The 24,697-nt window shown below is 35.8% G+C and overlaps 1 protein-coding gene across 2 annotated transcripts; it reads left to right on the top strand.

Annotated features, from left to right (window-relative positions):
• Positions 1–1,296: 1,296 nt before the first annotated feature.
• On the top strand, positions 1,297–19,618 carry LOC120106926 (pre-mRNA-splicing factor SPF27 homolog). 2 transcript variants are annotated; one of them, XM_039120021.1, is made up of 7 exons: positions 1,297–1,633; positions 5,744–5,919; positions 10,665–10,748; positions 18,475–18,544; positions 18,643–18,776; positions 18,851–18,909; positions 19,126–19,618. In XM_039120021.1, the coding sequence occupies exons 1-6, from the start codon at positions 1,397–1,399 to the stop codon at positions 18,906–18,908; spliced, it is 759 nt and encodes a 252-aa protein (XP_038975949.1). In that variant the 5' UTR covers positions 1,297–1,396; the 3' UTR covers position 18,909; positions 19,126–19,618. The 2 variants fall into 2 exon arrangements, with proteins under 2 accessions (XP_038975949.1, XP_038975950.1); XM_039120022.1 differs by having other exon boundaries at positions 19,110–19,618.
• The last annotated feature ends 5,079 nt before the right edge of the window (positions 19,619–24,697 follow it).

Genomic DNA, 24,697 nt, shown 5'->3' with positions numbered 1-24,697 from the left:
TTTTCAATGCAATAGTGGCTTCAAATAAATTATCTTTTCTAATAATGTTTTTGATCCAATAATGCTTAACTTGCTAACTCTAGACTAACCATGCCCATGTTTCTAACTTCTGATAGGGCAATAACAATACTATATTTCTGGTCTATAGTGGAGAATCAATAATACCAATTTTCTAGTTTGTGGAAACATATCAACAATACCATATTACTAGCCTTTAGTGGGGCATCAACAATATCAAATTTTCGGCTTGTGAAAATGCATCAATAGTTCTGCATTACTATTTGTGGTGGAGCATCGACAATGTCACATTTTCAACCTGCAATAGAGTATCAACAACATGGCTAGTCTAAAGCATCACACCCAACTATCCAATTATACAAACTCATTTTTGTGCCTGCTAAGTAAATATAATTCAATGCTATATTTCTTGCAAAAATTCCATGTGAACACACACACACACATATACACACACACACATATATACACACACACACATATACATATATATATATATACATATACATATATATATACACATATATACATACATGCATTAGAATACATGATCATTTGATGATACATGATGAATATTTAATATTCTGTAAGTCCTTCAAGATTCCATTCGAGCAGACTTCTTGAGTCGAAGTGGACTATTAGTACCGGGTGTTTTTTCAAATTGGATCTATTTATATCAAACCTGACTTGACCTAATAAAAATTAGAGTCTAATTTATAAATTCAAACCCAACTAGATCATTTATTCGGTTTGCTTTTCGTGGCCAAATCCTATATTTCAGAGTGGTTTCAAATTTGCTAGTGAGTTATCCCTCTCCATTCTCACCTCCTATCTAGATTTCATAATTAGCCCATTCTTATCGCATCACGTACGAGGATCTTTGTAAATAAAAAGTAGCGGTATTAGAATTAAATTAGTCAGGTGGAATCTAACAAGTATATTGTTCTTTCATTCTATAATATAATATAAATAAATATGTTTTCAACAAATATTTAATACAAGATATGATTTTTGAGAAAAATAATATACAATAGTATATGACTAAGATATAACGGGAAAAAAAAGGGTTCGGGTTGTATTTTTCTAGTGAAAGAATGATTGATCTTCTTTCACGACATTGACCGTTGGATTAATATCTTAACAGATCTCAAAGCATTCGAACTCCTCGGCATTTCGCGATCCAACGGTAGATTTGCCCAAAGGAAGGTGAATCGTTATTCCGTGCGAAAGATACAATCCTCGTCCCCAAAAAGAAGCGGCCTCCCTGCTTAAAATCCGGGCCGCGGGCGATAAGGGGTCCGCCCTACGGAGAGCCAAAACCCTTTCCCTCACGAGCAGCTCGCTTTCACCATCCCTACCCCTTTCTCTCCTTTTAGAGATCATGGCGGGAAGAGAGATCCTGATGCTCGAAGCCCCGCCGGATCCTTCCCGCCAAGGCTGGTCGGCCGGTCCGAAGGCGGACGTCGTCGACGCGCTGCCCTACATCGACGACGACTACGGCGACCCCAGGGTGAAGACCGATGTCGACCGCCTCGTTGAGGAGGAGATGCGGCGGAGCGTCAAGAAGCCCGCGGATTTCCTCAGAGAGCTCCCTCCTCTGCCCAAGTTCGGCTTTGAGGTACGCAACGAGTCCTTCCCTGTCGTTTAAAGCTTGAATTTTGATGAAAGTTAGGGTTTTGGTGTCCTACTGTAGTTTCTTCTTAGGTTTTCTGCAAATGTACCGGAGCTTGTACCCCGAGATTGGAAAGAGGATGTTTAGATTCTTTTTTTTTCCTCTTTTGTTTTTATGGATTGTTCCTTGTTATGTTGTATAAAATGTGAGATTTTGAAGAGCTTAGTTCTTGGATAAATTAAGGTTTTGTGGCAATTTCGGTATTTATATTTTGTAGTGCGGTATTAGAAGCCAAGGAGTTAAAAATTTATATAATTGTTTTTCGATTAGGACGAATGGAAGATGCATTTATTTATGACTGTTTTGTTTTCATATCTTAATTCCAGATTTGAATCATCCACGAAACAGTTGGTTCAAAATTTATTAAATTTTATTTAAACAAGGAGAAGGTTAGAGCTTATAGGTTGGTGTTGGAAGAGGAGCATTTTTAGCTTATAGCTAAGTTATAGCTTATAGCTAACAAGGAGAGGATTATAGCTTATAGCTTGGTGTTGAAAGAGGAGCATTTTTTTAGCTTATAGCTTGGTTATAGCTTATAGCTAATAAGGACAAGGTTATAGCTTATAGCTTGGTTCAAATTTCTTCCTGGTTGTTTATGTTTTGGGCAAGCTTGTATTTTGATGGAGATAGGGCTTTGGAGCTCTACTGTAGTTTCTTATTAAGATTTTCAAAAAATGAGGAGTATTTTAAACTATTTTCTTGTTTTCTTTTTTTGTTCGTTGCCATTTTGTGCTAAAAGATTTTAAAAAGGTCAGCTCCTGCACAATTAGCTGTTCATTAAGATGTCTTTTTAGATGATGTTTGCAATCAAGGGGTTTAAAGGTTATATGGTTGTTTTTGAATTATCATGAATGGAAATGCTTCTGACTGCACAGTTTTTGTAAATTAATTGCATACATGAATAATCCATAAAATATAGAGGAGCTTATTGCTTGGGATGAGAAGAGGATGTTGACTTCTTTTTATTTTTCCCTTCTCTTTGATTTCTTTGGATGTCCCTTTATTGTGTAATATTGAATGTAACATTCTGCGGAGGTAATTACTTAAGTAAATTAGTGTTCTATGGCTGTTTCTCTTTAGTGTTGTTGTGTTGATGATGGATGTTAAGGGGTTTAAACAATATAGAGTTGATTTTTTGATTATGATGTATGAAAATTGTGGATGACCCTATAATTTGTCTCCTTCGTCGTGCTTCATGTGTGTTACCCATAAATATACCAATATATATCTTTTTAATTAGCTTCCTGACTCCTATATGCAAATCAGATGGTCACTGTCTAACTTATTAGTGCTTGGTCCCCTCATGAACTTAATTTTTATGGAACAAAATTATAGGTGCTTAGGCTTGCAAGGATTGTTTTATGTCCACAAGGCTTGCTGCACTGTATTTTTACCATGATCAATTACAGTAAGGACCAATAATATAAAGTTTTTGTATATATGTGCCAACTAACATGGTTGTGTAAATTGCTTAATGAACTTAAGACTCAATACATCAAACAAGAAAGGAAATGTTCTACTTCGTGTAACATGCTTATACAAAAGTAGATGTAGAAAGAACTTAGTTTGACAAAATATTGGTGATTAACCTGAAAATGGAATAAGCAATTTCTAAAACAGGAGAGAAAATGTAATACTTTATTTTTAAAGAAAAAGAACTAATGCTAACTTATTAAATTTTTACTCCATGCGATACTGCTTGATAATTTAGAATTTATCATTATTTACTCTATGCTAACTTATTAAATCTTTACTCCATGTGATACTCCATGCTAACTTATGGTGACTATTTTTCTTACCAACTAATGTCTCAGATTGTTGGTTTTCAGTATTGATGATCAAAGATGGAGAATGTAGTTCGTTTCTTTTAAAAGCTTGATTGCATTTTACGGTGGTTTAGCAGTTTATATCTTTGCATATGAGATTCTTCAGTGATCCTAAATTGTGAGATTCTTTAATTTTCAGTCCTCATGTAGTAACTTCATTATTTCTAAATTACTTTTGTTCTTTGTTCTTTATCAATGAGTCTCTTAGCGAAGGACTAGTCATATGGGGATCCCCAAATTGTCTTAGGAGGAATTCTTTTTCTGTTTTTTCACTTGTGTGAACTCTTAGTTGTCTAATTTGGAGAAGGAAGGTTCTTTTCTTTTTGCATTTTTATTTTTGAAGCTTTAAATGACCTACTATATCTCTGGGTGATGGCCTGATCCCTATGTAAAAAAGAGGCTTTGGGATGAATTTTGGACATTCCCTTATCTTCTCCTATAGTTATGGCCCCAAGATTTATGATGATGACTTCCTTGACTTTTGCTGCTAATTTACAAACTTCTTATGGCAATGTGGACATTGGTGTAATTATATGTATGCATCTATGTGTGTGTGCATGCATGTCACAGATTTAGTCTATATAACATGGAAGTTTCCTAGAAGTTGTTCATCTTAGTTCCTTTAAGTCTCCAAGAGAGACTTAATCCAAAAAGTAAACTACAAAACCACCATTTTGCCTTAGGGTTTGTCTTTTTGACCATTATAGTTCAATCTTAGCAAATTTAAATTTCAGACCTGCTGGAAATTCCAGCAATTTTGGAATTTTCTTTACTTTGTGAGGCCTCATTAAAATCTAATTCAAAACTATATCATTAGCACTTATTGGCTCCATGCATATCCTGTCTAGGAAATCCAAACTGCTATATTTTTCAACTTTACCTGTTTTGTTTATCTAATGAGCACTAGAGCTTCTATCCTCTTCTTGTCTTGCACCATTCTTGTATTCTGAAAAAATAAACTTGGATGTTGATAAATGTAAGGTTGCTACCTATTGAATACATGATCAGATAATTATATCTGGAACTTCTGAATGCAAACAAATAGAGTTAACTAATAATGTAACTCAAGATTGACTATGCATTCAACTTTACACATCAAAATGTATTGCCAAGTTAACTCTAGAATTTATCATTCTAAGTTACTTTGGAAAACATTTGGTTATCCTTTTTTGTTTTAGTTGTCTTGTCATAGGCATCCAATATTTAGAAATACAAACAATTTTGAATCACATTAATGCTTGTATTTTTTGACATTATTACAAGGTAAGTGCGAAGGTTGTCTCTCTATTTTTCAATACAGATATGTAGACACACACACACACACACCCCACACACATGCAGCAGTCACCCACATCTCCATGCACTTGCATGCATACATACATGTGCTCGCAAATATCTGCATGTTGGGGTGTAGCCAGAATTTCTTTTTGGGCCACTAATAATATTCAACATGAAAAAAGAAATTATCAACTATTAATTAACATCAGGAAATATCAACTAAATTTAGTAACATCTAACTTATAGTACTTTCCGCTCTCATAATTTTCTGTGAAGTAAAAAAAAGAAAAAGAAAACTGGGACAAGAATGAAAATGTGCTCACACACAAATGGAAAACATCTTTTACATTAATATGACATAAGCAACTTAGACTATGTGTTGTGACATCCAGATTAATGATCAACGCTGTTCATCATGATCGAAAATAGCCCATGTGTCTATAAATAAAATGCTTTTTCAGATCTATTTTTTGTAAACTATGTAAACCATGTGAATTTGAGTTCATATTTATTTTAAGACATGCAGACTATGAAAAATGTGGATTGTCCACTTGGATGCCCAGCTTGTGTTTTGGGCCTTCTGGCACAAAATATAGATAAATTAGTTATGTTATCAGAGCATTAAAGGCTTCCCTATATGCACACATGTATGTATGCATGCGTGAGTGTTTGTTCCCAACTTTTTAACTTCAATTTCTAAAATGTTTCGTAGACATAGTTGTTTGGATTACATGAAAAAATCTAAATCATCCATTTATTGTGCCTTCATCCATGTATTCTGCATTGACAATTAAACAATTACCTTATGAAGTTCTCCTTTTCCCTGCAATTCCTGCAATTTTATGCCTTTTCTGGTTAGCTGGTTGGGTATGCATATTGATTTTAAATGCTTCTAATGAATCTACCTTCCTTGTGGATTGTACTATGTCCAATTCTGGTACATATTTCTCAGGATCACCCTATGCTTGTTAGAGAGTATGAACGCGTGAGAGCTGGCAAGCCACCTGCAACTTTGGAGATGTCACGTTATGGATTAGAACCTCCCCCGCTAAATAAGCGTAATGATGTTGCTGCGTGGAGGCTAGCTCTACGAAATGCTCAGAGCTTGTTACAACATCAAATAGTAAGGTAATTAGTGATTGTGTAATGCAATTTCTTGGTCCCTCTGTCAACAGTTCTGGCTTTGCTTGGCATCTAATGTTAAAAAGGGGAAATGTCATATCACCACTTTGCTAGTTTATATATGCTGGGTGGAATATGGATTTGTCAGATTCAGAATCAAACACTCTTCTTGGGTGAAAGGATGACATGTTTTTTGTAAGTCCCTGATGCTGCTAAATTTTTAATCACTAAAAATTTTTAAACACAAAAATTCACTGTTTACATCAGTTTGTTGACACCATTGACTACTTATGAAATAACACCATAAACATCACCATCATTATTTTTCTATAAATTAGAATCTATTCAGATACATACACATAATAATGTTATAGCACCAAGTAAATTGTTCTACTTATGAAATAACACTATAAACATCATCATCATTATTTTTCTATAAATTAGAATCTATTCAGATACATACACATAATAAAATTATAGCACCGAGTAAATTGTTGTATTGTGCCTTTATTAACTATTAGACACTGCACTCATGTAGTGTTCTTGTATCACATGACTCTTCAGAAAACTGTCTTAACTCACTGGATGGTTCTATCAAACATGTCTCTCCAGTATTTCCTATTAAGCCATATTTTCTACTTATTTGACCTTTTGCAAATTCACTCCATAATTTTTATTCATGCTGTCCCCTAAACCCCCTTTCTCTCTTCCTATCCAGCATAATACCAGGTCATTCCTGTCAAAATTAAGGACTGACATTATCTGGCAGTTGGTCATTACACCAAAGGACAACCTATGGGAAAAATGAAACAGGGAGTAGTCATGATAATGAGGCTGATGATGACTACTCAATATGCCAGGCAACTAGAGTTAATTTCAACTTACATATTTTTAATGAAAATTATTAGTTGACTTTGTATTCTGTGATATGGTGATGCAAATAGTATTGGTATGGAAATATAAAAAAAATAATGCTCTTGGAAGTTGGAAAGTCTGTTGGTAATTCAGTTTTGTTCTCTGTGAATGTAGTGTCCAGTCTTCTAAGTTGAATGTATGTAATGTTGGTGTCTTCTAGGTTGACTAGAGTAAATAAATTTTATTTCCAATGTAAGTCCGTTATTAAGGTGGTTGCTTAGGAGTCTATATAAAGGAGTTGGAAGGGACATGTAAGGGAGACAATTCGATTAATCTACAATAACTTTTCTGGACAGAACTCAGTTCTCTTCTTTACAAGCTTTTTCTCCTGATTTCCCTTCAAAAAATCCGGACATAAAACTTCAAACACTCTTGGCTATAATAAGAGATTGGCTTCCCATTTTGGCTAAGTACAGCTCCAACTCTAACACCTGAAGCATCACATTCAACTTCAAAGACTTTGTCAAAGTTAGGTAGAGCAAGGACTGGTGTAGTGCACAACTTTTATTTGATCACTTGAAAGCTATCTTTTGCTTCTTTTGTCCATTCAAACTTTTCCTTCTTCATGCAATCTGTCATTGGTGCAATAACAGTGCTGAAATTTCCGATGAAACGTCTGTAGAAGGTAGCTAGGCCATAAAAACTATGCACTTCTCCAATTGTAGTTGGTGTAGGCCAGCTTCTAATTGCTTCAACTTTGCTTTGGTCTACATATCCCAAAAACAGCAAAGAATCAGCGAGAAACTTACACTTTTTCAAGTTAACATAGAGTTTTTCTTGATGTAGGACCTTCAATATTTCCTTTAGATTAATTCATTTGTATTCCTTGCATGTCCCTTACAACTCCTTTATATAGACTCCTAAGCAATTACCTTAATAATGGACTCACATTGGAAATAAAAAGTATTTACTCTATTCAGCCTAGAAGACACCAATATTAAATACATTCAACTTAGAAGACTGGACACTACATTTTCCATAACTTTCACAGAGAACAAGACTGAATTACTAACTGACTTTCCAACTTCCAAGAGCATTAGTTTGACTCTAGACTTTTGCCATGGAACTGATTTAGACAGGTAACAATGATGCTGAACCATGATTATTTTTTTATATTCCCACACCGATACTATTTGCATCACCTATTAAACTGCAGAATCCAGCACTTTAGAGGACATTGGGGACCTTTTGTAGTCCAATAAACCTTTATTAATTTATTCAAGGAAGGCTTCCTTCACCTAATATCCTGGTTGGGCATCTTTTGGTCAACATTCCAGACAAAATTAACATATAAGAACTTTGCTACAAAAAGTTGTTTTTTTAGTGTTCTTTGGTAAGCTGTAGCATTGTTTTGAAAAAAAGCTGCTGCTGTGGCCATTGTAGTGGCTGTTATAGTATTTCGAATTGAAAACCAATATGCTAAGCTTCATTGTGGCACCATGTGGAACTTACATAGAAGCGGCCAATATGTTAGGCAAGAACCCTATTCTATGAGTGAAAACCTGCTATAGTGGCTGACAATAACCTAATCTTTTTCAATTTCAATGGGAGGCTCAAGTGAAAGAGTTTGGACAAGAAAAGATATGTCATAGCAGCGAAGGATTTTGATGATGGTGAAGTTGTTGACTGGTTAGTGAAGAAGGATTCTTCTGCAGATGAGCCTAGAGATGAAGTCGTCTTGCATTGTGAGGGTTGATATGGAGTATGGTTGAGGAAGCCTCTAGGGCTAATAGTGAGCCTAAGTGGTACACAAGGAGGAGAGCTAGATCTAAAGATGCCGGAGCTGCTTCATCCACACAGTTAAAGAAACCAAAGAATCAAAACATAAATACCGGTGAGATTGATTTGAGTCATTGGAGTCAGGAAAGAAGAAGAATGAGAGGAAGCATATGTTGAGATGGATGACTTGCACACAGTTAATTTTTGTGCTTGAGAAGCAAACCTCCTAGAAGTGGCAGATGATGATTCATTACTAATATGGTCAATCATCAATTTGTCATTCGGCCTTTTTGTCCGAACTCTAAAGGTGTCTATCATCTCTTGATAATGATATTTTATTTTGTGGATTATGTTATATGATTGTGGGCATCGTTCCTCTATAGTTGATGACTTGATGTTATGTGACTGTCAACATCTTTATCTGATGTTTGAATGTCATTTGATTATAGACCTTCATATGGATGTCAACATGATGTTATGGTGTTAGGTGGATGAGCTTTACCATTAATGTTTTTTTGTCATTAGTATTATTTTTTGCATGAAGTTGATGTAAAATATTGATTTTTGATAGTTAGAAAAGATATTGATATGTTTTAGCAGTTTGCCTTGGTCACATGGCGACCGCTATAGTGCTTGTTCTCTTCTGCTCACCATGAAAACCCTGACAGCTGCAAGCCTGTGATCTGTTTTAATACATTGTTGACCTATTGTATTTTCCTTTCCATGTGAGCTTTTGTTTCTTACAGTTTTCTTTTTTCTTTTTTTTCTTTTCTGATAAATGGCATCTTCAAAGATTTTGGTCTTTTTCTGGCAACTGTTCTAGTATATTACATTCAACGGATAATCTTCCAAAAGAGATCTTTTTATGTTGAATCAAGGGTGAATACGCTCCAATAAGTTTGCATGTTCCATGTCTACTGTTTCTTTCATACTACGGAAGCATGATCCTTTTCTGATTTATGACACCCTTATTTTTTTACATAAATTATTATTGTTAACTAAACTTTTTGTGCTTTTAAAGTAAAAGTACCAACAAACTCTCTCATTTCTTTACTCTATGTACAGTATGTGCATATGATAATTTTGTCTATATGGATGCTGACTGACATGCTTACTGAGAGCTTTGGGTACCCTTATATTGAATGTTCCTGTGTTCTCTTGTTCACAATCTTTATCCTTTCTTGCTTTATGTCATACTTATCATGACAACTAAAGTTTTGCTTCAAGTGGCATATATTTGCCATTGCTTAATGGAAGTGTTGCATAAAAAAATATATTAAGAGAGTAGAAGATGGTTAAGCAACATGCTATGTAAATGTTGATGTGTAGGATATGGATGCATATGAACAAAATTATATTTTGATGTGTTTCTTGTTTAATTTAATAGAAGACCAATAAATGAATTGCATGTTATCTACAAAATCTTTATAGTGGAATTTGCTAAAAGTCAGCATACTTAACTCACAGAAAGAAAACATGACTACTAAAAGTTATTCATTTAAAAATAATTCCATGTGTACCTTAAATCAAGATCTTCCATGCTTTTGTAAGGTGTAACCATGTTTATGATGTATCTTGAATTTGTTTTCATGAGCTAAAGTTTTTATTGAAACATGCACTCATGCATGAGCATGTGCATATATTTATCTGTATGTTTGCATACTTATTTTCCTATTTGAATATGGACATAAAGAATCACGTTGATTGTAACTTGATTTGTGGAAGTCTTGACTTCTTGTAAACTCAAATGCCTTAATCTAGAAAAATCTGCAAAGTGTTAGGAATGTTATTTTTGCCACAATGTTGTCTGTAATGACTATCATTTGGATACAAAAGTAAGTGCAATAGGTGTTCATCATGAGCTTTTAATTCTAAGCTCTATTATCTTTCTAGATTCTGATTTGAGGATTTTAAATGAGGATTTTTTTTTTCATGTGCCATCTGTAACTTCTTAGGTTCTATTTGATTTGATTTTTTTTTGCTTTTATTTTTTTTCTAATCTCTATTATCTTATTGTCAGGTTTTACCATCTTATTTTTTCTTGCACTCTTTCATGCCCATAGTTTACCTTTTATTTGGTTTACACAAACATGTAATCTCTTTTAATGTTGAATCAGGATTGAGAATCTGGAGCTAATGTTGAAGCATGGTGCTGATGTCTGGAAACAGAAGAACAAACAATTGGAGTCATTTTTGTCCAGGTATGTCTGTCATTTTTCCTAGTCATTGATGCTGTGGGCCCTAGTACAGCATTATGTAATATGTATCTTTATATGTTCAATCGAAATAGAGGTATCTGTTCTCTTATTGCAATGTGTTAGTTACATTAGAACTTATTTTAGATGTAAATGCTCCTCCAAGGAACAGCTTGATTAGTTGGACAGCTGTGTTAAATGAGATTCTTTATCAAAGTAGGAATCTTGATATGATTTTTTTTTAAAACTTTTTAGTTGTTCTCGCATCTAGAAAGGAACAAGGTGAAAAACTTGGAACATGGTTTCAATGACTGAAGTTCATGAGCATCCTAGGTTATCAACTGATGTGCAGATTTGAACATGGATGTCATGTGAGAATTTATTGGGCATCAGTAACATCATCCTTAGTTTCTTGTAAATGACTTGCTCCCATACATCCTTTATGCTCAGACACATTCAAATAAATCAGTCTCTGTTGTTGATCACTATCCATAACCTCAGTCTCTTGTTAAGGTCACCAGTGCATAAATTGAAACAACAGCCAATTTGACACTATCATCAATCATATGTAATATCTTAATGGTACTTCGTTTGATCTTATCATGCTCTGTGTTGTGATGGACTTTTCATGCCTGGCTTTATTTTCACAAAATTTTTGATGATATGCTTTGAAGAGCTTTCAGTTATGTTCTAAATTTACAATGCTTGGATACTTGGGCACTGTATGATAATTTATGCTGCTAAAATCAATTTTGATTCCTTCCTGTAGTGATGAGGTGGCAGAATTCTACTTATAAGATCAAGGGGTTTGTTTTTATTAGTGTATAAAACCTGCATACTTTGTCATTCTTTTTAGTAATGCTTGAGGATGGTCATGTATAAGTTCAAAGGCCACAATGAGTGTTTTTCGCCTGTATCTCTACTCCATGAACATCTTTGTCAAGACATATCACGTATGGTCTCTCTCTTTCCTATTTGACAAAACCATATCTGATGCACGATATCATGGTGCCACTCAAATGAGAGGTAATGTGCAAAGAACATTGATTTATCAATTATGAACCGACTATGAGATGATGATGAAGGTGTCTTGGGGAGGTGATTTGTGGAAGCATGAAGCTTTATTGGTTGAAAATTTAAATTGAGCTGACGCTGCATTACAAATAGCAAGCCTATATTCTGGGATGTGTTAAATGTGGTGTAGCTGCAAATTAGGTTCTATCTTGTGAATGACTATGACAAAATTCATCAAGAAAATGTAGCAAAAGCCAGAGCTATTAAGCTAGCTGGAAGGGCAGAAAGCGTGTTTGAAACTATTGTTTTACAATATAATGGCTTCAGATAGGAAACTCCAACTCATGGTTTATTCATGTGCTCTTGAAGCAGAGGAGTGCTCAAAACACCATTAGACTTTGAGAGATGTGGAGGCACATTCACTATGAATGTGGAAGAGGTAATATTGATGAAAAAAATCTACTATAAGAAGTTGCTGAATGCCAACACTGCTAATAAACATTTAGAATGAAATTTGTTGATAATACTGAAGATCTGTCGTTTAAAGCACTTAAAACTGAGAAAATGGAAAAGGGATTTCAACCTTCCTGGTCAAGAGAAAAAAAATCCTGGATAGGTACCGACCTTGTGGATCAGAAAAATAGTCTATGACTTGGATGCAAGGTCTGCCGAATCTAATAGCAAACGGTTCCGGCCTATACAGGCCCGAATCGCAATGGGACTGGCCGAAATTGGTTCTTTTCGAGCCGGAACTGGCCTGAACCTGCTGGAACCGGTTGGTTCCGACCGGTTCGATGCCGACTCGGTGCGCCGAGTCAAGTAGCATTGTGGCATTATTAGACTTAAATTCAAAAAAAATAAAAAAATCAAGAAATATAAAAAAACATCAAATTGGATTTAAATTTATAGAAAAAGTTCAAAAAGAGTGATTATCAATTAAATTTTTGGAGAACTGTTCAAAAAAAAATTAGGGCATGCTGGTCAAAAAAAAAATTAGGGCGCGCCGGTTGCCGGTTTGGTTCGGCACCGAACCAGTACCCAACCGTACTAGGCGCCAATCAGTATGGATCCCGATTCTATTGACGAACCTTGCTTGGATGCATACTAAACAAGAATTTTTCAGCAAAAATGGCTTATTACTAAATCTGACATCAGCAGAGTTACCATTGGTTTTTCTCTGTCAATGTGATTTCTCAAAAGAAATACGATATAACTTTTTGACCGTCATCTCAAGGACCATGATCTTTGTGCACCTCTTCCTGTAAGTTCATGGATGGATGGATCCACTAGTTTTCATTGCTGGTGAGATGTTGGCAACAACTCCTTGAATGTTGGGCCACTTTTGTAACTTTCATGGGTTGGTCAATGTGAGTTGCCTCCTCTTTGTTCATTCTACAAGGTTTTTATTAAGGCTTTAGAAGCTTCCTCTGCATCGCTGGTGATGCAATTGCATATGAGTTTTAGAAGCACGGGATTCATGTTTTAGAAGACATTTCCTTATTTGCTTAGGTGGCAACCTTTGTTTGTCTATCCTGTTTAAATATGAAGGACAAAATTAATTTGTGAATTATTAGAGTTGTCAGGTTGGTACCTAACATTGACATACTGCATATTATTTGATGTTATGTTTCATTTTTTTGGGATTTCACCTTTCTACTAACTATAGTCTTTTAAAATGCTGTCTAGGATCTAAGAAGTCAAGATGTTTGTCTATGCTTAACCAATTATCTATGACACAACGCTTCTGAGTCAAGGTTGGAAAAGTTAATTTTGGTCTTCATGAAGCTTGCGAAGCTTTGTTTACACAGTTCTGGGTCAAATTCCAGATTTCTGACCAAAATATAAGGGAAAATGATGAAAAAGATTAGTTAAAATAAGAAAAAAATAAATAAACCAAGGAAACATATATTATGTAGTTTGGAAGTATATTGTATCATTTTTGATCATCAAATTTTTGGTGGTTGTGCTGTCAGGCTGAAAGCTTCTAACTAGGAAGAGTTATAAAATTCTTTGAAAGCGAACGAGTTGTCAAAGAACTATTGTTTGATAGTAACCTAATTCTTGAACATCTAACAATTTTAACAGCTGTAATAATGGAACATACTAATGTGGAACTATATATGAATATGAAACTTGCTATATTAATTATCATCATATTGAAAACCATGTACCAACATATAACTTATAATTTACTTATTACAAAAAAACTACTACTAGATATATCTTATCTTAGTGTGAGACTTAAACTAAGGTCTAGCAAATCTAAGATTATATCTTTCCCCAGTCCCCTTTTCATCTGTTTTTAGAACCGAAGGGTTCTCCTAAATCTATAAAAAAAAACTGTTTTTCTTAATTTGCTTTGTGCCAAACACTGAAATACTTTTAATTTTTAAAAATTTATGAAAATATATGGTCAATGTTAAGAAAATATTTCTTGCTTATCATCCATAAATATTTCTACTTTGTCCTTGAAAATGAAAAAGATGACCCTAAATTTACACTATTTAGTCGGTTTTAAATAAATAAATGGCCAATGACCAGGAAATGGCTCCAAAGTTAAGATAATTGTAAAAATAATCCCAAAATGATGTTAAATATCAATGTGATGAATTCAAAGAATGTATGAAATCGGTTTTGACCGAAACTGGCTCAAACAATAAAAACTTTAGTACATTTCAGATCATTTCAGGCTGAAATCAACACATTTTGGCTGAAACTCCCATCATTGCTTCTAGCAGCTTCCGGTGAAAATTGTACTACAAAGTGAGAATTACTAGCATCATATTTTGCTGGAATTTTAGTCCGGAAGCCTCCATTTTGGTTTATTATTAGAAACCTATTGATCCTACAGTTTATTTTCATACATTTTTTTTGTTTTGTGAGGTGCGGGGGATGGGGTGGTTGGATTTTTGTTTGATCACGGACATACTACTTTTTTTGGTTGTTTAGGAGTTTGGGAAGTCTTCTTTTAACCTTGAAGCGCTTTTGTTGGTCATATAAGGTTTTGTAATGGGTTTGAGTTGTTTACTAGTCTTTTTTGTGAAATGAATTTAGGTGAATTGTGGCTTGTAGTATGGAGAAAGTGGTAGTTTTCAGACGGTGAAGATCTTGAGGTTTTTATTTGCAGGATAAGGATGGGCAAAGCAGGTGTAGGTTGTTAACTGGGATGGTCTTCCTTCCCAAGGAAGTGGGTGAATTGGGAATTAGATGTCTGTCTCTACTAATTCGGCAAGTCACTTTTTAAACCTGCTAGGTAATTAGAGTTTAATGATGAGAGTTCTTGCGCTTATGTGGTATTGACAAAATATGGGTGGAACACCCTACCAGTGGTGGATGGTCAAGGGGGGCTTCATAATCATGAAGTTGTGGTTGTGTTGTTGTTCTCAAGCTATGGATGTGCTGAAATGGAGTTGACTCTGGTACTTGAATCAGCCATTTGGACGATTGTTGATTGGGTGATTTACCTTCAGATCAAATACTTTGCTTGATGAATGCAAAGGAGCACAATGATACTGTTGTGATATTGTTAGTTGCTATCCTTAATTAAAATTTCTATCCTTTATAAAAAATATTGCCATTATCATTATTTTATTTATTTTTAATATTTAATACTAAGTATATGTATGCCTGCATATGCAGTCCACATACCACATTTGCATCATGCAGTTCCTTGCCTGCTCACGTACTATAGCTTCCTATTAAAATATTGATAATTGGCAACACTTAACCTTTTATCTTTGCTTTTGGTCATCGTGGAGATTGCTATTCTTGGTAGATCCATTTGTGTTAAGTGTTAGGGAATGACCACCATATACACAACTTAAGTAGGGAGATGCTTTGTGTCAACGTTATGAAATCCGACCTGATGTTGACTTATTTTAATGTTTGCATCATGGGTCAGAGGTCAATCCTGGATCAACCATTGGTTCACCACAAGTCGAACTCGTGCATTCTCTCTCTCTGAAGTGAGGGGAGCCCAATTTTTTGACCTCGCCTTTCCTCTTCTCTTTCAGAGTAAAGGAAGCAAAATATAAAGCTTGGAAACTGTAACAGTTAAGGCTGGGAATGGGTTTGGTTGACTAGTGACCCGACCTGGTCCGACCTGGTTAGACCTGAACCCACCCGTCTTGAAGGCCCATGGGGTCTGGTCGGGTTCAAATATTATGCTCGTTCCACATTCCAGGTCAGGTCTGGATTTCATAGGCTTTGACTTGGCCCAATTCAACTCGATTCATGCACTATATGGGTCCATTTGGGTCTTCCAATTAGTTACTCGACTTGACCTGACTTGAATTGACCTAAAGAAAGTACTCTAAGTGATTTCTTCTTTTTCTTATTAAGAGAAAAATGCTCAAACTAATCTCACTACATTAAGAAGGCCAGCTTTTGAGGTTATTAACCTTTTAGATTGCAGTTCTAGGTTAACATTAATTCATGGAGTTTTCATCATGTTAGCAAACATTTTTGTGGCAGTCAAAATTCAGTTTGATGCAGAAGTAGGAACAAAATTTTCTTCATGAAATCTTGTTAGTAAACAAATGTACAGCTGGACCCGAACCAGACCCGATCCAGACTTGAATATTCCCTGACCTGATTTGATCAACTTACTAGGCCTAAAATATTTTCCATAGGCCCGATTTGACCTGACTCGATCATCTATTTGATTGGGCATGATCTAAATATCAAAACTAGTACATGAAACTGAGTTGGGTCAGGGTCAAGCATGCCCTAGTCCGATTTGACCCATCTGCAGCCCTAGTAACAGTGGCGAAACATAGTCGGAGCTCGAAAATCCTAGCAATGGTAGAACCCTAGACCTGCTCCAACCCTGCCATAACTGATGAGGTTGATAGCTCCTTCTCCACTCCCTATGTGAGCACCCCACCAGCCCCAGCTGTGGCTTTGGTGGCTACTACTTCAGTATGTCGGCCACCCTCGAGTGGGTGCCTCCACCTTTGGCCACTTCAAGTTTGAGTTTGAGACCATTGCTTGTTTCCCCCCATCGGCACCACAATTGCTGAATTGATGGTCTCCATGACAAGGTCTTCCTCAATGGCCAGATCTGCTTAATGAAGCTGTCCTCCCACATCTAGGGTCGCCAAACCCTCGCCCTTTCCCAGATCTCAAAGCTGAGGAGGGAAACCCAATGCCGATGGAGGCAGGCGGTAGAGGTAAAGATCTAAGTATCATAGTAGATCTCTTCATCGAAGGACCATATTGATGTCTCCTCTCCAACAAATCCAAGGCCTCCCCACCTCCACCTCTGTGCTCTGACATGCCCTTGTAGCCTTTCCTTTGACCTAATAGTTGACCTGGATGAATCAAATACTAGGTCAAACCGGGCGGATCTGGTGGGCTAGCAGCCTGGTCAGTGGGTTGCCCAGGGTTTTTGGAAATCTGGGTTTGGGATTGACCCAACCCATGTAGGCTTATGGGTCACAGCCTGCCTGACCCGATCGGATTGTAAACCATGGCTTTCCTATTGCAAATATAGATGATTGAACATGGATTAGAAGACTTGGGGGGGTTGATATTAATTTATTGGAAAAGATAATGAAGATTGGAGCTTAGCAGCAGTTAGGTTTATTGGAAAAGATATTAATTTATTGGCATATATGGTGTTGCTTGTCCTTTTTAGAAATTTCTCACAGGAGGAGAAACCAGAAGTTAGGTTTTCTAGCTTCTCCTAAACACATTATTTTTCTTCTTCTAGTAGAAGCAGTTTCAACCACACTCTTACGGTGCTGCACCTGCCTTGGAATCTCATTAGAGAACTGTTTTTGTGGCGACTTATTAAACAATTTTCTAAGACAGCCACTTTCCTACACCCGCGACCATTTTCCTCTGCCCAGCACACGCTTTTGGTAACTAAGGATAAGAGTTGTTGGGAGTGTGATCTCCTGGATAAGTCTAAGAGACAACCTCGGCTCATAGACAGATTTGTATTACAATAAATAGTGGTTTATGAACAAGTTTGATTAATATGTAAGGCAACATAGGTATTTTAACAATGTTTGTCCATACTTTATAGAGCAGAGTGTGATGTTTGTTCTACACGTGGGGGCTCTGGAATGTTCTGCATTAAGAACAATATGCACACTTGTTTGCTGATGTAAATGATAGGAAGTGGAGGTGGAGGAATTAGTAGGATCTCCTGGTGTTTCTCAATCCCGTCCAGTCAAGAAGAAACTATAATGGGGTTCTTTTTCTCTCTCTATACTTCAGATGGTCTTTCATGAATTTCTTGGCCATCACACACATACGCATGAATGCGTGCATGCATGAGTGCACGCCTGCCCAATCATGCACATGCACACAATCAAATGTATGTTTATAGATGCATTCATGCACTTATATATGCATGCATTAAGCATGCAGGGATGCACCCAAAGTATGGTTTAAGTCCACTACAGAGTGGAAATAATGTTCCACTGAGGTTGAATGTCACTAATGGCTGTTTGAAATTCATGCGGGTCTTTGAGCTGATCAAAATTGTCAATTTGCCATTATGGCCCCAACATGAGTCTCAAAGACTGTTACTCCACCGTGCTGTGCGGAGAAACTGAAAGTTTCTGCTGCATAACGGACCTAAACTGCACAGAGCGCATGCATATTTTAATGCTCCATGCACTAGAAGTCTTCTCTGCAGCTTAATCACCCATTTCTTTCCATTCGTGCATGAATCGCTTTTCTTACTGCTACCTATATTTGCTTCTAGAATGCAAGCAGTGGCTCTGGAATATAATGAAAAGATTGAAGCTGTGAATCGTGAAAGAAAATTCCATCAGGTAGCATTTTTTGGCTTGAACTTTATTGCTACAAAGAGGATGATCTGTCCAATTCTCAGGATTCTAATACAGGTCTTACATGTATATGATATCACCAGCAAAACACAGGTGTGCAACTTAATGCCCTGATGGCACAATGGAGGGAGCTATGTGAGAAGAACATAGAGATCCAAGCTGCATGTGCTGATCTTCAGAATCGTATAGACCAACTCAAGATGGAAGCAAAGGAGAAGTATGTTTGGTTATTCTCTGTTCTCTCATATCATTTACAATTTACTTGGCATCTGACTCAATGTTCTCTTACAGTGGTCTTGATTTGGATGCCAATGTGCAAAATCAATCTGCAATAACCTCAGGACTATAAGGTATATTTTCATCCAATCTGTCTAATAATGAATGAAATTCTATGCATGTTAAGATCATGAACGTTCAGATTTGCAGTTGTCATGTTTGGCCATCCATGTCTTGGATTTAAAATAAGAAAAAAAGAACCAGATAATGCTGTAAGCATGCTTAGTTCTAGAAGCAACCATCGAATCTGTATTCTCAGTCTATGTTCTTATAGTTTTGTTGCCATACAGGATGTAGAAGAGATCTAACGCTTTGCAGTCTTCTTAATTGAAATTGAATTTTGTTGGCCTCTGTGGGCACATACGGGCTCAATTCAATTTGTGGACATTGACTGGAGAGTTTCATGACCACTCAGCAAGGGGATATTGGATGTGAGTTAGATGGTGAGCACGATCAGAGGTAAGTAACAGTTTCTGCCACCATTGCAATCTTGAGCTAGAGTGGCAGCAGATTCAGCTGTTAAAATCTTAAGGGATTGTAGCAAATGATGACTTGCTTGCTCTCTTTCGCCAAACAATCCAGCCGTCAGAATGCCAAGTATGTTTCGAGGGATTTTTGACATATTGAACCCCATTTTTTTCTTTCTTTTTTTTGTTTGGGTAGAATATTGAATCCTGCTTGATGATTTCAGTCCATATTAACATCCTCAATGTCTAGATTAGATATTTCAATAACAATAAGAGGTGCTGCAACAATTTGAGTACCCAACTACCCATTATCTAATATTGGATTTGCCTCCAATTGAGCCAAGTTAATCCTAGACCACTGCTTAACAGTTTGACCTATCCACTGTGACCGACAAGGGCTGTTCAGATGGGATGACATTCGATTATGCCATTCCACCCTATTACAATGCAAATGTAAACCTCCAAACATCTGCTCCATTAACTAAAGAAAAGAGGATGATGGGAGGAAGATATAGGCTGGCTTAAGGAGTGATTTGTTGGCTGAAGAGCATGCAATTCAGCACCAATACCATTGGCTTAGTTTTAGTTTGAAGCCAATTCATAAAAAATGAAAAGAGTCATCCTCTACTTCCACATGACCAAGGCAGATACCTGTTGGGTTTCTCCACCCCCTTCGTGGGATTTCAACCCTCTTCCATTTTAATTTGGTCATCCGATGATATCTAATGGACAACCTGGAAATCAACATGGAAAAAAAAATTATATCTCTTTGGAAGCACTGGGAAATGTCACCATTGGGGCCAAAATCTAGGTACTGTCATCGACAGGAGAGGGATACGGACTAGTTAAGCTATGATGGAATGAGATCAAAGCAACAGGTTTTTTCCAAGTTACAACAGAAAAGAACATACTAGATTGATTTTATTATGTCTTTCTTATCTTCTATAGAATTTTAATGCTTCTAGGACCATCTCTCTCTCTCTCTCTCTCTCTCTCTCTCTCTCTCTCTCTCTCTCTTTCTTGGTTTTAGCTGTCTCAATCTTCTTGAGTGACTCAGAATACACCGATCGATATAGAATTTTATCAAATTACATGAACAAAATCATGATCCTTTATCTTATATTCATTACTTTGGTCCAATTCTTGGCACCCTTCTTCTTAGGGCTTGTCTTTAGAAGAGTTCGAAAATTCAAAAATTCTGGTAGTGGCATCAAAAAGTAATCAAATTATAAAAATTTTCTGAAACATAGATTCTCCAAAATCCTGAACCCTACTCAAAATGGAGTAGGAGGGATCGCAAAGGTTCATTGAGTGTGTGCTCCATTTTCTATAGGCGGATGTCAAATAAAAGTGTCGCAATTTCGAGGGAGATTTGTTATCCGAGAGCAAATCCGAATGGGACTTCAATTGTTTTATATATTTTATCCTTAGAAGGCAACTTGATTGAAGCCTACAAATAGTAGCTACACCACGAGCAAATGGGTTGTTATACAGCAGATATGCTTGGTTCTTGGTGCTGTGTAACTGGTGAATACTGACATGAAGCTTGCATACAAATTTCAAATACATGGATGCCGTTTTTATTAGTTTCATTCATCAAAAGACCATCTTTACTAGGTCAAAAGTCTGTCATTTTATTAGATTTACTGGGATACTAACGAAAACTAATAAATTATTTATTTATTTTTTGGTCGCAAAAAAAATATTTCACAGGCTCGTAGTATGTACAACTTCAGCATCTTGAAATTGACATAACGATGGTAATATTATTTTAAATCAGTGTGTAGTTTTTTCCACAAAAATGAAAAAAAGGTAATTCCAATAGGAGAAGGTGCAAATGGACCATCAAACTAGGCTCATTCTCAACATTTACCAAGCATGATGATGATGTAATTATGGAAAATATGTAGTTAAGACATCTGATTTGAATGCCAAACCTTGCCTTGGTTCTCAAACAGGATGTAGTATGGACAAGGTATGACTAGACTCCATCTGAATAAATTTGACAAAAATCAACTAAGTTCAAATGTAGCATTTAGAACTTTATGGTCCAACATACAGGGGCGGCCCAATACATTTAGAGGCCTAAGACGAATTCAGCGGATGAGGTTTCTTTTTTTTTTTTAATAATAAATTTTTTTAATAAGTATAAAATGCTTAAAAAAATGATATGGAAATAGATAGCTGTCAAGTACACTATTTTAACAAAGATGCATGAATCTAACAAAGATAGATAAGAAGCCTCTCAAGTTTAATATAATTTTTGAATGGAAGCATAGAAAAGTAATTATCTAAAAGAAGGCCCATGAGGTAATGCTTGACAAAAGTGTTTACCGTGTCAAGCAAGAGCAAAATAGGAGAAGGTTATCCCATGACAGTTCATGGGCAAGGTAAGGAAAAGAGTGGATCTCTCCATAAGGGCTCGTTTGGTTCGCGAAAAAAGAAGGGGAGAAAGTGTGGTCAACGAGAAAGTAATGAGATGCCTCTTGTTTGGTTGGAGTTTTTAAAGGAGAGAAACAGAAAAGTTGTATTCCCATGGGAATAGGATTCACACATTTTATGGGAAAGTCTTTTCCATGAGAAACATGGAAAAGTTATTTTCCCATGACACAGGAATCACTTTATTTTTATTTTTTCCAAAAAGATCTTTCAGCATTAAAGAAGTATTAAAGAGACATTAAAGACCTAATTTTTATTAAGAGCATAATATGAATTATACATAACTTTCTCAGGAAAGTGGATGGCCAACCAAACATAAGCATTTTGTAAATTTGTCACTTTTCCATTGTCAATCCAAACATACCAAAAGTATTTTCTAGGCATCCTCTTTCTGGGAATTTGTTTCCCAGAAATCATATTTTTAGGAGGAAAAATGCTTCCCGCGAACCAAACGAGCCCTTAGAGAAAGTAGGGGCATTATGGAAAATTATGGGAAATTCACTCCATCTAATTAATAAAAGTCCCATCCCACCATCTTCCCTTCAAGTAAGTACCCAAGCGGCAACTGCAACATCACGGCACAGCAGCCATTCAATCCCCCCTCCCTCATTTTCTCTCTCCACCAACCAAGAGGGGAGAAGAAACAGAGAGGAGAAAATTAAAAGAATCTCCACCCTCCAAGAAGTCCATCTCCAATCTCCTATCTTTCTTCCTGAGGGCCCAGCTGGATCAGGAGTAATGTGAGGGAAAGAAAACCAAGACCAAAACCGAAAAAGAGAAGGGATGAAAGATAAGAGTGGCTTCAGACGTGCATCAAGCCAACCAAATCCCTCCTCTCTCTTTCTCTCCACCCAAAACAAAACTACTGTCCCCAACTTTCCAAATTGCCCCTCTGTAGGCCAGGAAACTCTCCACCTCCCTTCCATCAAGGGGGAAGACTCGTAGCCAGCTGCTTGTTCCTGTTTTATATGGGGCCTTTGCTTTCTTTTGGTCGCGGTCAGATACAGAAAATAGGGCAAGGAACCTCCCTCCCTCCCTCTCTCTCAATCTCTTTCTCTCCTCTCATCTTCTTATTTCATCGCAAGTCGTTGCCTTTTTGCCTCCTCCTTTCTGTGGTTATTTTTTCTTTGCCTCTCTGAGGCTTTCCTTTGGACCGAGGCCTTAGGCGACTACCTCGGTCGCCTAAGGCTCGGGCCTGCCATGCCAACATATAAAAGTAAAACTTTGGCTAGTTAGGTAGTCGCCTAAGGCTTGAGCCGGCCCTGCCAAACTCTGGCTAGTTATGTAACTGGTAGAATGATATTATTATAAATATATTATTATTATTATGTTTATAATAATATATAACTACTATAATATACAACAATAATATTGTAAATTATAATATGTATAATACAATATAATACTATTATCTAATAAAATATATAATATAATTTATTATATTATATTATATTATATTATTAAATAATATAATGATATAATATAATATTAGGGTTGGGGTTGTTTTAGGAACAAAATAAAAGAACGGGTATGAGAAAATAATTTACCACCTAGAGAAGTATGCGAACTTGGGTTAGTTGGTCAATGAAAAAGTTGAGCTATTTTCCCATGATATTTACCTACTAAATAACGACCCTTAAGCTAAACCTCATAGAATGAGAAGAGAAGAGCATATGAGAGAGAAATAGAGAGAGTTTAGGAGAATAGAGTAATATTTCACCGGAGAACTTTTACAACTTCTTGTCTGGTTGTTTGGCTAATAAAATTTTTTCCTTTTACAAGCTCTACCATGTACAATGAATGGTTAGAATTATGTACAAGTGTCACAAATCAAATGATTAGGATAATTCTAGCTCCTTTCATAAAATACTAGAAAATATCTAACTTTTTTACCAAATGTGTAGTCTTCTTGGGAATTTTGTAAATCTCTGGCTCTTTAGGATCCTTTCAAGAGAGAAGATTTGCACTAAATGCATGAAAGGCTTGATCCATGATACTTTGTATAAATGTTTAAAAAATTAAGAAAAGGAATATAATTGTACCAAAAGAAAGGAATATGAAGCAAAAAATTTAGAAGCTACAAAAGGTAACGAGATTATGGATGGATAAAGAGTGAGGAGGAGAGAGAGAGAGAGATGAGGTTAACTTTTATGGCATTTTAAAATAGATAATGCTATATAATAGGTACACACTAATATGAGGCTATAGTATATTTAATGCAAGAGATAGCAAATAATTAAAATAGTTTTCTAGAAGGGGTATCCGATGGACTATATCTCTTTAGTAATACTCTCTCTTTTATTTTCCATTTTAAGATTTAATATTATAGTGACTAATATAATAGTTAATTTCTTCCCAATAATATATTATATATTATATTATATTATTAAATAATAATATAATATAATATAATATAATATAATATTAGGTTTGGGGGTGTTTTAGGAACAAAATAAAAATATTATTTTACAGGCTGATGGAAAAATAATATACCCATCTTCTAGGTGTGTGAGACTTTTTTTCCATTTCATAGATAAATGCTATCTATGGGAAAATAACTTATCCACCTAGAGAAGTATGAGAATGACCTAGAATGAGAGAAGAAGAGCATAGACTGACCTAAAATGCCATGAGAATCTTAGTAAGCTAGTCAATGAAAAAGTTGACCTAATTTTCCATGATACTTATTTTACTATAGAACAAGTTCTTAAGTTAATCTTCATAGAATGAGAGAAGAAGAGCATATGAGAGAGAAAGAGAGAGTATTAATTCGGAGGTTGAAAGGATGAGTTAATGTGGGATTGTAAAAAGATATAAAATATTCTTAAAAGTTATAAAAAATAAGAGTATTTTTTTGTCTCCAGAAAAATGGGTAGATTGATAACCTACTATAACAAAGAGTAGGTTATCAATCCCCCTATTTTAATTATTTGCTAAATATCTCATTATATATAAT

Source organism: Phoenix dactylifera, unplaced genomic scaffold (assembly GCF_009389715.1).
Source record: "Phoenix dactylifera cultivar Barhee BC4 unplaced genomic scaffold, palm_55x_up_171113_PBpolish2nd_filt_p 000693F, whole genome shotgun sequence".
In the NCBI taxonomy this organism is placed as follows: Eukaryota; Viridiplantae; Streptophyta; class Magnoliopsida; order Arecales; family Arecaceae; genus Phoenix; species Phoenix dactylifera.
The sequence above is the reverse complement of the archived record's forward strand: the minus strand, read 5'-3'. Positions and strand labels throughout refer to the sequence as shown.

What these genes read in the sequence shown, in the direction of transcription:
- LOC120106926 (XM_039120021.1), top strand. Translation starts at nt 1,397, where the DNA reads ATGGCGGGAAGAGAGATCCTGATGCTCGAAGCCCCGCCGGATCCTTCC. An exon ending in TGCCCAAGTTCGGCTTTGAG is followed by an intron (nt 1,634 to 5,743) that starts GTACGCAACGAG and finishes CATATTTCTCAG; the next exon opens with GATCACCCTATGCTTGTTAG. An exon ending in TTACAACATCAAATAGTAAG is followed by an intron (nt 5,920 to 10,664) that starts GTAATTAGTGAT and finishes ATGTTGAATCAG; the next exon opens with GATTGAGAATCTGGAGCTAA.